This window comes from Dendropsophus ebraccatus, chromosome 1 (assembly GCF_027789765.1).
Source record: "Dendropsophus ebraccatus isolate aDenEbr1 chromosome 1, aDenEbr1.pat, whole genome shotgun sequence".
NCBI classification, from domain to species: Eukaryota; Metazoa; Chordata; class Amphibia; order Anura; family Hylidae; genus Dendropsophus; species Dendropsophus ebraccatus.
In genome coordinates this window covers 166,413,735-166,428,275 of record NC_091454.1, presented here as the reverse complement: position 1 = coordinate 166,428,275, position 14,541 = coordinate 166,413,735, and the positions used below count along the sequence as shown (strand labels likewise).

At 45.0% G+C, this 14,541-nt stretch overlaps 1 protein-coding gene across 1 annotated transcript in view; it reads right to left on the bottom strand.

Annotated features, from left to right (window-relative positions):
* Positions 1-4,392: 4,392 nt before the first annotated feature.
* TMC3 (transmembrane channel like 3) overlaps positions 4,393-14,541 on the bottom strand; it is a 60,240-nt gene continuing 50,091 nt past the window's right edge. The window contains exons 21-22 of the mRNA XM_069958544.1: positions 13,055-13,316; positions 4,393-5,270 (exon numbers count right to left, since the gene is read on the bottom strand). Coding sequence (XP_069814645.1) covers positions 4,418-5,270; positions 13,055-13,316 — 1,115 coding nt within the window. The 3' untranslated portion in view covers positions 4,393-4,417. The remainder of the gene's footprint in view (positions 5,271-13,054; positions 13,317-14,541) is intronic.

Here is a 14,541-nt window from a genome sequence, read left to right as displayed (position 1 = left end):
CTCCAGCGGCGCTGTGGCGCTCCAGCATATACATGTACGACATTGTTCCAATCATGTCTTAGGAGGAGTTCTCTATGTAGCAGGAGATGAAGGACGCTCCTGTCATTAATAGTGTGCTGTAGCTTCTCTGGTGGCAGCAAGCTGTGTATGACATCTGTGTCATACAGATCCCTGATTCCTTGCCTTGCTCCTTAAGATGTTGTGATGACAACCAGAGACATGGTGACATCACTTTGTTTATCCTACTACTGTGGCAGCCAATCAGATTAGTGCTTATAGGTTTGACAAATGAAGCAATGATCTGATTGGTTGCTATGGTTAATGACTGTGGCAGTCAATCAGATTAGTGCTTATAGGTTTGTTAATTAAAACAATGATCTGGTTGGCTGCTATGGTCAAAGCTGATAGTTATCTGTCCCTATTACAAGAACTGTCATCATATAATGTGATGTTCTATATGGGGAGGGGTCATGAGCAATGCAATGTAAATAGAAACAATGATGAAGTAATGGTATATTAGTGACAGTGTATCTTGCTGTATACGGCCTTAGGTGTACAGTGTGGCTACTGACAGCACATTATGGAACAGTGGAGACATCTTACTATTGGGGGATCAGTAATAACTGTCTACTAGTAAACCTGGGTTTTTCTCCCATAGCAACCAACTAGAGCTGAGCTTTCATCTTAGGCTTGATGCAATAGTGTGCATCTGTTTTCATCCGTTTTCCATTGAATTCCATTATAAAAAAAAAATGGATCAAAACGCATGTTTGTTTGTTTTTTAAAGATGTACACAAAGATAAGGTCAGCTATGTTTTGTGTACGTAAAAAAAGAACAGATGCATTTTGATCTGTTTTTTTTATAATAGAAGTCAATGGAAAAATGGATCAAAAAGGATGCACACAAATGCATCTGTTTTTACATCTGTTTTTGCAAAAACGGATGAAAAAAATATTGCAAAAATGCAGTGTGAACCCAGCCTTACCGAGCACTGATTGGTTGCTATGGGCAACAAACACAGATGTAATACTAGATAGATTATGATCCTATCTCTCAATGTGGTTACATTTCTGTCACCTGTTATAACCACATTGCAATAACCACGACACAAAGTCACTGCAATTCAAGGTAAAAATGCACCAAGCATTGCAGTAAGAGCGCCTGATGTGGGATTTATTTTTAATGTGATCCAAAGATGGAAAAAAATACTAAAAGTAAAATTTGTGTGTGTGTGTGTACAGTCAAAAGTGTGTGTCATGTGCAGTGCTGGTTTTACAGCCGAATAAGCCCTAGGAGCCTCCTTGACAGCACAGGGCAGCAATAATGTCGGGGTGCCAAGTGTGGAGCAGCAGTAAAAAAAGGGAATTTTTTATGTATTTAATAGCTGCAATAAGTGCAATGACTGCATGCAGACTGAGCCGTATGGTTTAAGGTGAGGCTACAATTTTAATTTGGTACAGTCAGGGCCGTATTTACCACTAGGCACCCGTGGTCCGGTGCCTAGGGCAGCACCTTGCAGGGGGGCAGCACCAGGGAGCAGGGGGAAGGAAACAACTTTTTTTTTGTTTTAATTTTTTTTAATCTTACACCTCCTGTTCAGACTTGACAGTAAATCTGGTGTCTTTTTAAGGGGGTAAGGGGGGAGGTATGATCAGGTCTGGCCGTCTGGAGCTATTACCTACCAATCCTGTGGTGAGAATACCTTAAGACAATATGCAGATAGCTCTAATCATTGATTCAATGTGGAAATGTATGTTTTAAGCAGTTTAAAACCATTAAAATGCGATTAAGATAATCTTTCTACATGTAGAGAGATGCATGTGGCCGAAACCACGTTCCCCCAGGCTCCGCAAGATGGGGGAGTCTTCAGGTTTAGTGCCTAGGGCAGCAGTAGCTGTTAATACAGCCCTGGGTACAGTGTAAAAATGAATGGAAGGAACACACTTGGTCAGAAATAGGAGGTAGTGAGGTCAGGGTAAGGAATGGCAGCAGATAGAAAGACAGGAGACAGCTCAAAATACTCAGGGGGCTTGATGATTAAGACCAGCTAGGGTTGGGAGTAGGGATGGTCCGAACCTGCTTCGGTTCGGGTTCGTGCGAACTCGAACTCTCGGAAATGATTCTCGCTGTCTGCCCGCTCCGTGGAGAGGGTGTATCCCAGTTTTCCAGGCGGTTCTCCCGCTGTATCCACCCGCTGCACGGAGCGGGCAGACAGCGGGAATCTAATGCCGAGCGTTCGGGTTCATACGAACCTGAACCTCGGTACGTTTGGACCATCCCTAGTTGGGAGCATTAATTTTTTTTTTGCTTTTAGGTGGGTAACCCCTTTAAGTTAACCCTTCAATGATTAAGCCCCTCCCCTAACTGCCCCATCTATTAACTGTGTATCATGTAGACTTCAATGCACCTTTCCTGGCTGAAAATTAAAGGGATATTCTGCTCAGGTAAAATACATATTGAATCATACACCCTCCTGGAGACTAATTAGTTTGATACTTGTTATTACCTTTCTCCAGTTGAGAGCCTGTGTGTGAGCTTTTCACTCTTTCTCCCCCTCCCTTTCAAGATGGCTGATGTAAACACACCAGCACACAAACCCAGAAACACTCTCTACCCCCTCAACATGTTTCGGCACCAGCTGGTGCCTTTGTCAAGAGGTAGCGGAAAGTATCCTCTGGTACCTCAGAAGCCACAATGGCAGGAGGTGACTTGAACCAAACTGATATGTAATAGACACCGGTTGTCCTTCAAAATTTTAACTAGTGTGTTTATTTTTATAGGATCAATTAAAAGTTATATTTTATACATTTATCAGAAATTGGTAAATCGAGGGTTATTTTTGGAGATTTTCCCTCCAGCTGTCCGTTCACAATCACTTGATCCCTAAAAAGCATGGCTCATCCAGTGTGCATTTTCTTTCACATTGCTATTAAAGGGTTTATCCTGTTAGGTAAAATAAATAACATTCCGCGGATTCCGCCTTTTGCCACCGCCAGGGCTGGCCTTAGGGTAGATGGCGCTCTGTGCGAAACTTTTTTCGTCCGGGCGACCTGTCACTCGGGCCTGAGTGCAAGACACATCAGCTGCGTGCCGGCCGGCCGGTTGACAGTCACGTGAGACCACGGCGTCCCCGGTTGCTAGGGAAGCCGTCGGGTCTCCGTGACGTCACTCGTCTCTGGTGGGCGGAGCGACGGCGCGCTCCCGAGCCGAGCTGAAAGGAGACGCCGCTGGAGCCAGGTAAGGTAAGTTCCTGACACTATCAGGGTATGATGGGGGTTGTAGTCATGTAACACTGCCGCTATCTGTATGATGGGGGTTGTGGTCATGTAACAATTCAGCTATCAGGGGATGATGGGGGTTTGGCCAATAGTACAGGCACTTAGGCTGACAGGCAACACATTGATGATTACCCTCACTGTCAGAGCTGCTGCTGCTCCTCTTCTCTGTCCAGTCCCTGGTAGGAGGCCTCCAGCTGCGACCATCACTCCCTCTCCTCCCTCCTCACACAACGTTCTGCAGGACTGTACAGCAGGAGAAGGGGAGGGGCCGTCAGGAGCTCCGGGCAATATGTGACTGTGGAGACTGGGGAGAGAGGAGAGAACCAGCCCGGGCCAGACGCAGCATTCGGGGGCTGAGAGGGCGCACTTGCCAGGTGCTGATGGCATCTGGGGGAGCGCTGTCAGAAATGTCAGTAAGGTGATGTGCAGGAGAGGGGAATAGAACAAACCCCTGTGGGAGGAGGGCGGCCAGGGGCACTTAGAACCAACCACTATGGAACAAGGGGGGCCAGCTGGGGGGGCCCGCTTCTGCAGACAGAACATCTTTCTATTTCTAAGTTAAGTGTGCTGTTTGTCTGCAGGAGCACCCCCCCCCCCCCCCCCCCCCCAACTGGCCAGGAGTGATGCACGCTGTGCACAGGCCCTGCTCAGGCTGCAGACCCCAAAGGCCGGCCCTGGCCACCGCATATTCCCACTTGACTTTACGCCTGTCCCATAGACTCCATTCTATGCTCATGCAGATTCCGCCATCTGCCCAAAGAATTGACATGTCTGAGCAAAGAATTGAGTCTATACAATTGAGTCTATGGAGGGTCAAGCAGGAGTGATCAGCGAAATCCGCGGGATTTTATGCACAAGAATTCCATAGTGTGAACGCACCCTTAGGACAGAAAAGGTAAAGACATGTATAGAATAAATTGTTAGTCTCCAGGAGGGGGGCATGATTCAACATATATTTTACCTAACTGGATAACCCCTTTAAGTATTTGTTTGACACACCAGTACAAAAAAAACACCTATCTTGTTACCTTAGTATAATGTTAAGGGGCGTAAGAGCTAGTTTTGCGTATCATAATGTGTTTTATTATGTGAAATGATATTTGCTGCATAGATGTAGACATATGGCATGAATAGTATCCTAGACATTAGAACAAATTAGATCATTAAATGCAGAGGGATTTATTTCTGCACTTGCTTTCGTCTTCTTTTTGGTTACTTTTCCACTAGTTTTGACATATTTGTCTTTATTATGGATGACTTGGATATACTGGTCAGTGCTGCTGTTTTGCTGGTCACTGCTAGATGCATTAGATACTGAGTCAGACTCTGTAAGGCAATGTTCAAGTTTGTGCTTTGATTTTCCTTTCCTGTGACGTTCCACAAAGTGTTCATCTACATCATAGTTCCTCAAATTTATTTTTTTGCGATGATGTGGTGGCTTTTCTGAGTCAATCTGGAATCCTCCCTCCCAGGATTTATACTGCATTCGTGCCAAATCTCTGCCTGATAAAATCTGGCTGTCAGTACGATCGCCAATGTAAAAACGAGGAGGATGCCGGAGGTCTGATAATGAACGTGGGCGGTTGGATTTGCGGATTAAATCTCTTTGAAGTTCATCCTCTTCTTCCTCACTGAAGTGTGGAGAGTAGGATCTTCTTGGAGTCTGAACAACATACCTTCTAACGTTTCTTGGGTATAGCTCAACTATGTCCCCAGATTCATCCACTCTAAAATGTCTTGGAAGCCTAGATGTTGAACGCAGGATTTTCTTTCGAGACTCATGTTCATTAACAATAAAATACCTTGTGTGTGGACGATGAGTGACAACATTTGGGGCACTGGATCCATGATGCTCAGGTGTTACATGCCTGATTCCTTTCCTGAACAAGGGCTCTGATAAAGCATCTTCAGTTAGTTTCTTAGGCACTACTGGATTGTAGCTCTTAGTTCTGCAGACGTCACTTGAACCTCCCAGTTTTACACTAGGTGGCCTGTGAATAAAACAGGATTACTTCATGAATATAACACCTATAGTCAGGATCCAACAATGTGTGTGTATGATCTATGAAAAGCTGGAACATTTTTGGACAATAAGAGCTTTAAAGAGCCTTAACCCCTTAACGACATCGGGCGTAAACTTACGCCCTGGCGCCCTGGTACTTGGCGCATCAGGGCGTAAATTTACGCCCGATGTTTCCCCGATCGCTGCGTGTTCACACACAGCGGTCGGGGAAGATGGCCTGCTATAAATCATAGCAGGCCATCTTAGCTTCACGGCACGGGGGGTGGTTAACACCCCCCGTGCTTACGATCGCCGCTATAGGCTGATCAATTCAGATCAGCCAATAGCGGCGATCGGAACCTTTCCGGGTCATCGGCGACCCGATGACCCGGAAAAAAAATGGCGGTCGGTGCTGTCCGAGGACGGCACCGACCGCCATTACTGTAAAAAGTAATGGTGATCGCCGTGCCACCGGCCCGATCGCCGTGAACGGCCGGCCGGCCGTTCACGGCGATCGGGCCGGTGGCACGGCGATCAGAGTCCCACAAAATAGTAAATACCTGCCCTGGACCCCTCAGCTAGGCAGCCGAGGGGTCCAGAGCAGGTATTTGTACATTACTCACCTGTCCCGGGCTCCTGATCGGCGTCTTCCGGGTTCGCGGCATCCTCGTCTTCGTTCGGGTCTTCGGCTTCTTCCGTGACGTCACGTTCGGCTTCTCTCGGCTATTTTCAACTCCAGTGTCGGCTGTTTCCGTATTTTGCGCTCTGCTGCCCTCTAGCGGCTGATAATGTGTAATACACGTATCAGCCACTATAGGGATGTTCAGAATGTAGAAATTTTTATTTATTTTTTTTTCAAATTTTTTTTTTCTATTTTCCGCACCCTATCGCCGCTGAGTGTTGATCAGCATCGCACGAAAGTGCGCTGCTAATCAGCAACTCCTCCTTTTTGGCGTAGGGTGTTTTTTTTCTATATTCTACTGCCACGGTCTGCTTATAAGTGCAGACCGTGGCAGTAGAATATATCACCAACTCCTTTGTTGGCGTAGGTTTTTTTTTTATACTTACTGTAAAAAAACACGTAAAAAACACTACATTACACCACACTACATTGAATAAAGTTTGACACTACACCACTACATACCCCATATACCAATCCCCGTATAAAGATGGCCCCCAGGGTGTTTTCGGCGTCAGAGGGATACGTTATTATTGCCTCCGACACCGAAACAGCCAGTGAGGATGAATGGGGGGGATCGTTCTTTCCTCCTTTCATCCTCATCATCCAGTGACATGTCTGGGGGGTAGCGTAGCGTACGCTGCCCCCCAGACACGTCTTTTCCGCCAGTACCGTCCCAATAAGAGATGACGGTATGGAGTGAAATTCTACAAACTCTGTGAGCGTACCTCTGGGTACACTTACAGATTTAGGGTACGTGCACACTGCGGAATGGCGAAGAATAACCCTTTGTGCATTCCGCAGCTGGCACCCGCCGGCGGACTGATGCGGGCGCATGTCTCTACCCGTGTCATAGACTCCATTCTATGCACGGGCGGATTCCATCGTCCATCCAAAGAATGAATACGTTGGACGGAGAGCGGAATCCGCCCGTGCATAGAATGGAGTCTATGACACGGACGGAGACGTGCGCCTGCATCAGTCCGCCGGTGGGTGCCAGCTGTGGAATGCACAAAGGGTTATCTGTCGCGATTCCGCAGTGTGCACGTACCCTTAGAGTGTATGTAGGAAGGGACACCCGAATCCAGCCCCCAGATGCCCCCTCCCCCCCCATCCTCGGAGTTAGTGGGAAGATCGTTCGGGAACTGATCTTCCCACTGCTGGATAAAGGTCACCACCTGTACGGGGATAACTCTTATACCAGCACCCCCTCTTCCGGTCCCTCGCTGCCTGAGCTACTGTAGCTTGCGGCACGATCCGAACATATCAGAAGTAGTAATAGGGCCCTAATATTTAGCAGCCATGGAGCGGACCCAGCGCTTCTGGATATGAGGGACCCCGTATCGCACCAGGGCAACATTTTCCAGGTGACGTCCCCCACACTGGAAAACAGGAGACCCCAGAAGAAGTGCAGAGTGTGGCGTAACAGGGGGATCAGGAAGGACACCATTTTCCCGTGTGACACCCGTCCTGATCACCCCGGCCTCTGCATACTGGATCGCTCCAAGGCGCACCACACGTCACTGGGGTTCTACATTATCTAAATTCTGTCCCTTATTCCTATTTCAGGGGTCACGTTGATCCAGGGATTATTCTGATCGCCAATATGGAGTCGGGAAGGAATTTTCCCCTGTGATGAGGCTACTGTCGTCTGCCTTACGAGGGTTTTTTTTTGCCTTCCTCTGGATCAACACAGGTTGAGTTTGATGGACACCTGTCATTTCCAACCTTATAAACTAATAATTGGCCTAACACCCCCAAATAAATTAGAATTGTCCCTTTTCCCCAGCTAAGTAGGTATGGCTGCCATTCCCATTAGAGGATGCCATGATGCAATTACAAAGCCTCTGTGCGGCCAGGACAGTAGAAACCCCCCACAAGTGACCCCATTCTGGAAACTACACCCCATAAGGAATCTAAGAAGGGGGGCAGCGGGGATATGGCCCCCTGGTGACGGCCACATTTGGGACGTGAAAATGAAAAAAATTGTATTTTTTATTTTCTCGGCACATGTTCTACGTAAGTGCCCGTCACCAGTGGGGTCCATATGCTCACTGCACCCCTTGTTAGATTCCTTATGGGGTGTAGTTTCCAGAATGGGGTCACTTGTCGGGGGTTTCTACTGTCCTGGCAGCACAGGAGCTTTGTAATTGCGACATGGCCTCCATCCTCCATTCCAGCCTCTAAATGGCGCTCTGTCCCTTTGGTGACTTGCCCTGTGCCCATATGGCACATTATGCCCACATGTGGGGTATTTTCGTACTCAGGGGACACTACCCTACACGTTTTGTGTTCATTTTCTTTTTTAACCCCTTGTGGAAATGGAAAAAAATCAAGGCTAGACCAACATTTAGTGTAATTTTTGTAAAATTTTTACTCTAAATCATTAATCTTGTCATGTTTTTTCATTTTCACAAGGGGTTAAAAGATAAAAAAAACATTTAATGTGTAGAGCAATTTCCCCTGAGTACGGAAATACCCCACATGTGGACATAAAGCGCCATGCGGGTGCAGGGTAAGCCTCCGAAGGGAAGAAGCGCCATTTGGTTTTTGAAGGCTGGATTTGGATGGAATGGATTTCGAGGGGCCATGTTGCATTCAAAAGGCCCCTGTGTTGCCAAGACAGTTGAAACCCCCCACAAGTGACCCCATTATGGAAACTGCACCCCTCAAGGAATGTAACAAGGGGTGTAGTGAGCATATGGACCCCACTGGTGACGGACACAAATGTGGAACAATGTGGCGTGAAAATGAAATATTACATTTTTTACACTATAATGTTGGTTTAGCCTTGAATATATCATTTTCACAAGGGGTTAAAAGAGGAGAAAAAAAACAAAATGTGTAGCGCAATTTCCCCCGAGTCCGTAAATACCCCACATGTGGACATAAAGCGCCATGTGGGCGCAGGGCAAGCCTCCGAAGGGAAGGAGCACCATTTCGTTTTTGAAGGCTGGATTTGGATGGAATGGATTTTGAGGGGCCATGTTGCATTCAAAAGGCCTCTGTGTTGCCAAGACAGTTGAAACCCCCCACAAGTGACCCCATTATGGAAACTACACCCCTCAGGGAATGTAACAAGGGGTGTAGTGAGCATATGGACCCCACTGGTGACGGGCACAAATGTGGAACAATGTGGCGTGAAAATGAAATATTACATTTTTTACACTATAATGTTGGTTTAGCCTTGAATTTATCATTTTCACAAGGGGTTAAAAGAGAAAAAAACACACAATATGTGTAGAGCAATTTCCCCCGAGTCCGTAAATACCCCACATGTGGACATAAAGCGCCATGTGGGCGCAGGGCAAGCCTCCCAAGGGAAGGAGCACCATTTGGATTTTGGAGGTTGGATTTGGCTAGAATGGATGATGAACGCCATGTCGCATTTACAGAGCCCTCGTGCTGCCAAAACACTGGAAACCCCCCACAAGTGACCCCATTCTGGAAACTGCACCCCTCAAGGAATCTAACAAGGGGTGCAGTGAGGATATGGACCCCTTGATGATGGGCACATTTGTGCCATGAAAGTGAAAAAATGAAAATTTTCCCTTTCACGTCACATTGTTCCACATTTGTGCCCGTCACCAGTGGGGTCCATATGCTCACTGCACCCCTTGTTAGATTCCTTGAGGGGTGTAGTTTCCAGAATGGAATCACTTGTGGGGGGTTTCCAGTGTCTTGGCAGCACGAGAGCTCTGTAAATGCGACATGGCCCTTGAAATCCTTTTCAGTAAAATTCGGCTTCCAAAAGCCAATTGGCGCTCCTTCCCTTTGGAGGCTCGTCCTGCGCCCCCTTGGCACTCTATCGCCACATGTGGGGTATTTCTGTACTCGGGAGAAACTGCGCTACACATTTTTTGTCTTTTTTTGCCTCTTATCCCTTTAAGAAAATGAAAAATTGAAGGCTAGAACAACGTTTTAGTGTAAAAAATAAATTTTTCTTTTTTCACGCCATATTGTTCAGAAAATCTGTGAAGCACCTGTGGGGTCCAGATGCTCACCGCACCCCTTGTTACATTCCTTGAGGGGTGTAGTTTTCTAAATGGTGTCCCTTTAGGGGTGTTTTTTAGGTTTTGGCACCCCAGAGCCTCTGCCAACCTGAAGTGGTACAGTCAAAAATGACCAAATATAACGGAGGCGTTGAAATTCACTAGGCGCTCCCTTATATCTGAGGCTTGTGGTTGCGTCAAATAGCGCAATACGGCCACATATGGGGTATTTCTATAAACTGCAGAAACGGGGCAATAATTATTGGGGTGCATTTCTCTGGTAATAGGTTTATAATTATGAAAAATATTGGATTACAATAAAATCTCTGCACAGAAAATTAAAATTTTCAAATTCCTTACACACTTAGCTTTTATTTCTGTGACTCCCCTAAAGGGTTAAAACACTTTCTGGATATGCTTTTGCAGAGTTTGGGGGGTGCAGTTTCTGAAATGGGGTGCTTTGTGGGGCTTTCTAACATACAGGCTCCTCAAATACACTTTAAACCTGAACAGGTCCCTAAAAATATCTGATTTTGAAATTTTACTGAAAATTTGGAAATTTGCTGCTAATGTTTTAAGCTTCCTATCGTCTAAAAAAAATGAAAGATCGTTTAATAAATGCCGCCAACATAAAGTAGACATGTTGCTAATGCTATTTAATATATAATTTATGTGGTATAACCACTTTCTGTATACGCAAAGAAGTTTCAAAGTTGGAAAAATGCATTTTTTCACATTTTTTCACATTATTTGGGTTTTTTTCATAAAGATTTGTTATGAGTATCGACTCCAATTTACCAGAAATGTAAAGTACAATATGTCACGAGAAAACAATCTCAGAATCAGCCGGATAGGTAAAAGCATCCCGAAGTTATTAATGACTAAAGTGACACTGGTCATATTCATAAAATTTGTCTCTGTCATTAAGGCCATTTCAGGCTCTGTCCTTAAGGGGTTAAAACTTGCTTTGTTGTTTCAGTTGCAGAAGGGATTTAATTCTGTAAATATTAAAAGGTTATCTGGCCACTAAATAAAAAATATTTTCCATATTTTCCGTCATATAAGACTCAATTTAACCCCGAAAAATCCTCTCAGAAATCGGGGGTCATCTTATACCCCAGGTATGGTCGTCGCATATGGTGGGGAGTTTAGAAATGGCCGCATCTCCACTATATGCGGCGACCGCAATCAAATAACAGACAATTCTACTCACTTGTGACTCATTCCCAGCAGCCGCATGTCTCCCGTCATGTTTCTGGTGCAGGCAGTGTGATGCAGAGACACTGCCTGTGCCGGAGGTCCCCGAAGCTCTCCCGGCAGCCGAGCATCTTATTGGAGAAGCTTGGAGACACTCGGCTGCCGGGAGAGATTCAGGAGAAATGCAGAGGTGCTGGAAGTCCCTGAAGCCTCTGTCGTTCTCCTGAAGCTCTCCTGCCAGCTGGAAGAGCTTTGAGGACTTCCGGCGTAGACAGTGTGCATCACACTGCCTACACCAGGAACATGACAGGAGAGGTGCGGCTGCCCAGAACGGGTGGCAGGTGAGTTGTTTTGTTTTTCTTCAACTTCAGTTAATGACTGCAGTATGGTTCCAGCTAGTAAACCCTGCTGCGGTCAGGCAGGGGTTAACATTTTCTGACGTATAAGACCAACCTTTTTTCATACCACCCCTCATCCATTTAAAAAAAAAAAAACTTTAACCCTTTAAGGACATGGCCTATTTTCGTTTTTACGTTTTCGGTTTTTCCTCCTTGTGTTTAAAAGGTCATAGCACTTGCATTTTTCCACCTAGAAACCCACATGACCCCTTATTTCTTGCGTCACTAATTGTACTTTGCAATTACAGGCTGAATTTTTGCATAAAGTACACTGCGAAACCAGAAAAAAATTCAAAGTGTGGTGAAATTGAAAAAAAAAACGCATTTCTTTTATTTGGGGGAAATGTGTTTTTACGCCATTCGCCCTGGGGTAAAACTGACTTGTTATGCATGTTCCTCAAGTCGTTACGATTAAAACGATATATAACATGTATAACTTATATTGTATCTGATGGCCTGTAAAAAATTCAAACCGTTGTTAACCAATATACATTCCTTAAAATCGCTCCATTCCCAGGCTTATAGCGCTTTTATCCTTTGGTCTATGGGGCTGTGCGAGGTGTCATTTTTTGCGCCATGATGTGATCTTTCTATCGGTACCTTGATTGCGCATATACGACTTTTTGATCGCTTTTTATTACATTTTTTCTGGATTTGATGCGACCAAAAATGCGCAATTTTGCACTTTGGGATTTTTTTGCGCTGACGCCGTTTACCGTACGAGATCAGGAATGTGATTAATTAATAGTTCGGGCGATTACGCACGCGGCGATACCAAACATGTTTATTTATTTATTTATTTGTTTACTTTTATTTAAAACCTGGGAAAAGGGGGGTGATTCAGACTTTTATTAGGGGAGGGGGCTTTTTACTATTAACAACACTTTTTTTTTTTTTTTTACACATATACTAGAAGCCTCCCTGGGGGACTTCTAGTATATACACTTGGATCTCTCATTGAGATCTCTGCAGCATAGATATGCTGCAGAGATCCATGAGATCGGCACTCGTTTGCTTTCGGCTGCTGCAGCCGGAAACAAACGAGTGCCGAGCCGAGGACGGCGCCATCTTGGACGCGTCCCCGGGCCGGCATCAGTAACGGAGATCGCTCCTCCGGGACAAGGTCCCGGAGGAGCGATCTCCCCCACTAGACACCAGGGAAACGTTGCCTCCGGTAATCGGAGGCAGCTGTCAACTTTGACAGCTGCCTCCGATTAGCTAATTAGCGGGCACGGCGATCGGACCGTGCCCGCTAATAGCGGCGGTCCCGGGCTACACGCGGCACCCGGGATCGCGGCACTTCAAAGCGGGGCCGCCGCGCGGCCCTGCTTTGAAGTGCTAATGAGGACATAGGACGTACCGGTACGTCCTATGTCCTTAAGAGGTTAATAGATTAACCCTGGATAAACCCTTTAATAGATTTTTTTTTGTTATTTCTATGATATCTATTAAGTCTTCTGTAGCACATCTTTACATATCATTGCATTAAATTTAAGTGGTCACATACCTGCTTGAAGTGTTTTCTGCTCGTTGCTGTTTTACTGTAGACATAGAAGGGCTCAGGTTTACATTGGGGATTTGGGGAACAACCACTCGTGGTGCAGATTGGGTGATGGTCTGTATTCGACTGTGCTTGCTACCTGGGGATTCAAAGTTGACAACACTGCCATTCTTTCGTGGAGTAGAAGAGTGTACAGATGATTCTTGGCTGATTATGTCATTGTCTTGTTCTTGTTTTTTATCATGTCCATCCTTGTTCTGAAACCGAGCTGAGTACATAAGACAAAGTCACGCATTATGTGATTAGTAGAAAAAAAATTCACTGTACAGTAAGTCATCTGTCATCTCTGTATACTGGAAATAGTATTTATAGCAAACAATTACATTTATACTATGACGTCTTACCTAGTATGTAGTGAGATAACTGTTTCACTGAATGTAAAAATTAAGTCATGGAAAGTGGAGATCAGTTGGCACTGTTGGAATATCAGTGGCTGAGAATCAGTGAAGTTGTTACTGCTTTTATAATTTGTTTATCCCAGACTTGCTTACTTTTTTCAATGGGGTACCAAGGATTAGAAAAAACATACTTTCCTGCAAAAAAAACAAGGCCACCCCTGTCCTTATATGTAGGTTTAGTAAAACTGAGCTGAAAAACCACCCAAACTGGAGATAAAAATCTTGTTGTTTAAAGAAGAAAGCAGCCATGTTTTTTTAAGCCTGGATAACTCATTTATTTTCATCCCACCTGGTGTATCCTGGTTTATCTTTACTTGCAATGTAAACACTATTGGGGGGGGGCGGGATTATAAAGACTAGTATTTATGTACGCCTATCTTAACTGAATCCTCGCCTCCATAATAATAATAATACATTATTATTATTATTATTATTATTATTATTATATTATTTTTTTTAGATAGTGGCAACAGATTCTCCAGCACTTTACAACCTTCATGTCCTATGCTGAATTTATTAAGAGGCCACGTCCCCTCTGAAACTTGCCATGCCCACCCATCGGACGAGCAGGGCGTAGATTGGAAAAAAGGTGCAAATTTTGGCACAAGCCAGCCTGGTTGTTCAAAAATTTGGCAGGATTAAATTGCACTTGCCAAAGAAGTGTCATAAATACATGAGGATATGGTCTAAAGGAAGTTTATGATGGAATATAACAGAGCACCTGGCACCTGCAGAGCACCTGGCACATCAGCAGCAACCGGATAAGCAGTTGCCTCAAAAGGAACTTGTCATCAGTTTCATAATACATTGGTAATGTAATATTATTAATGCTGCGTTTACACGAAACGATAATTGGCTCGATCGTACGATTAACGATGTCGGAGTAACGTTTTTTTTTATAACGATCAGCGTTTAGATGGAACGATACATCGTACGGAAAATTCGTTTTGCAATCGCTTAAGCCTATCTCACACATTGGTTAAATCGGCGAACGACTGTTTACACGGAACGATCTGCGATTTTTTTGCAAACGAC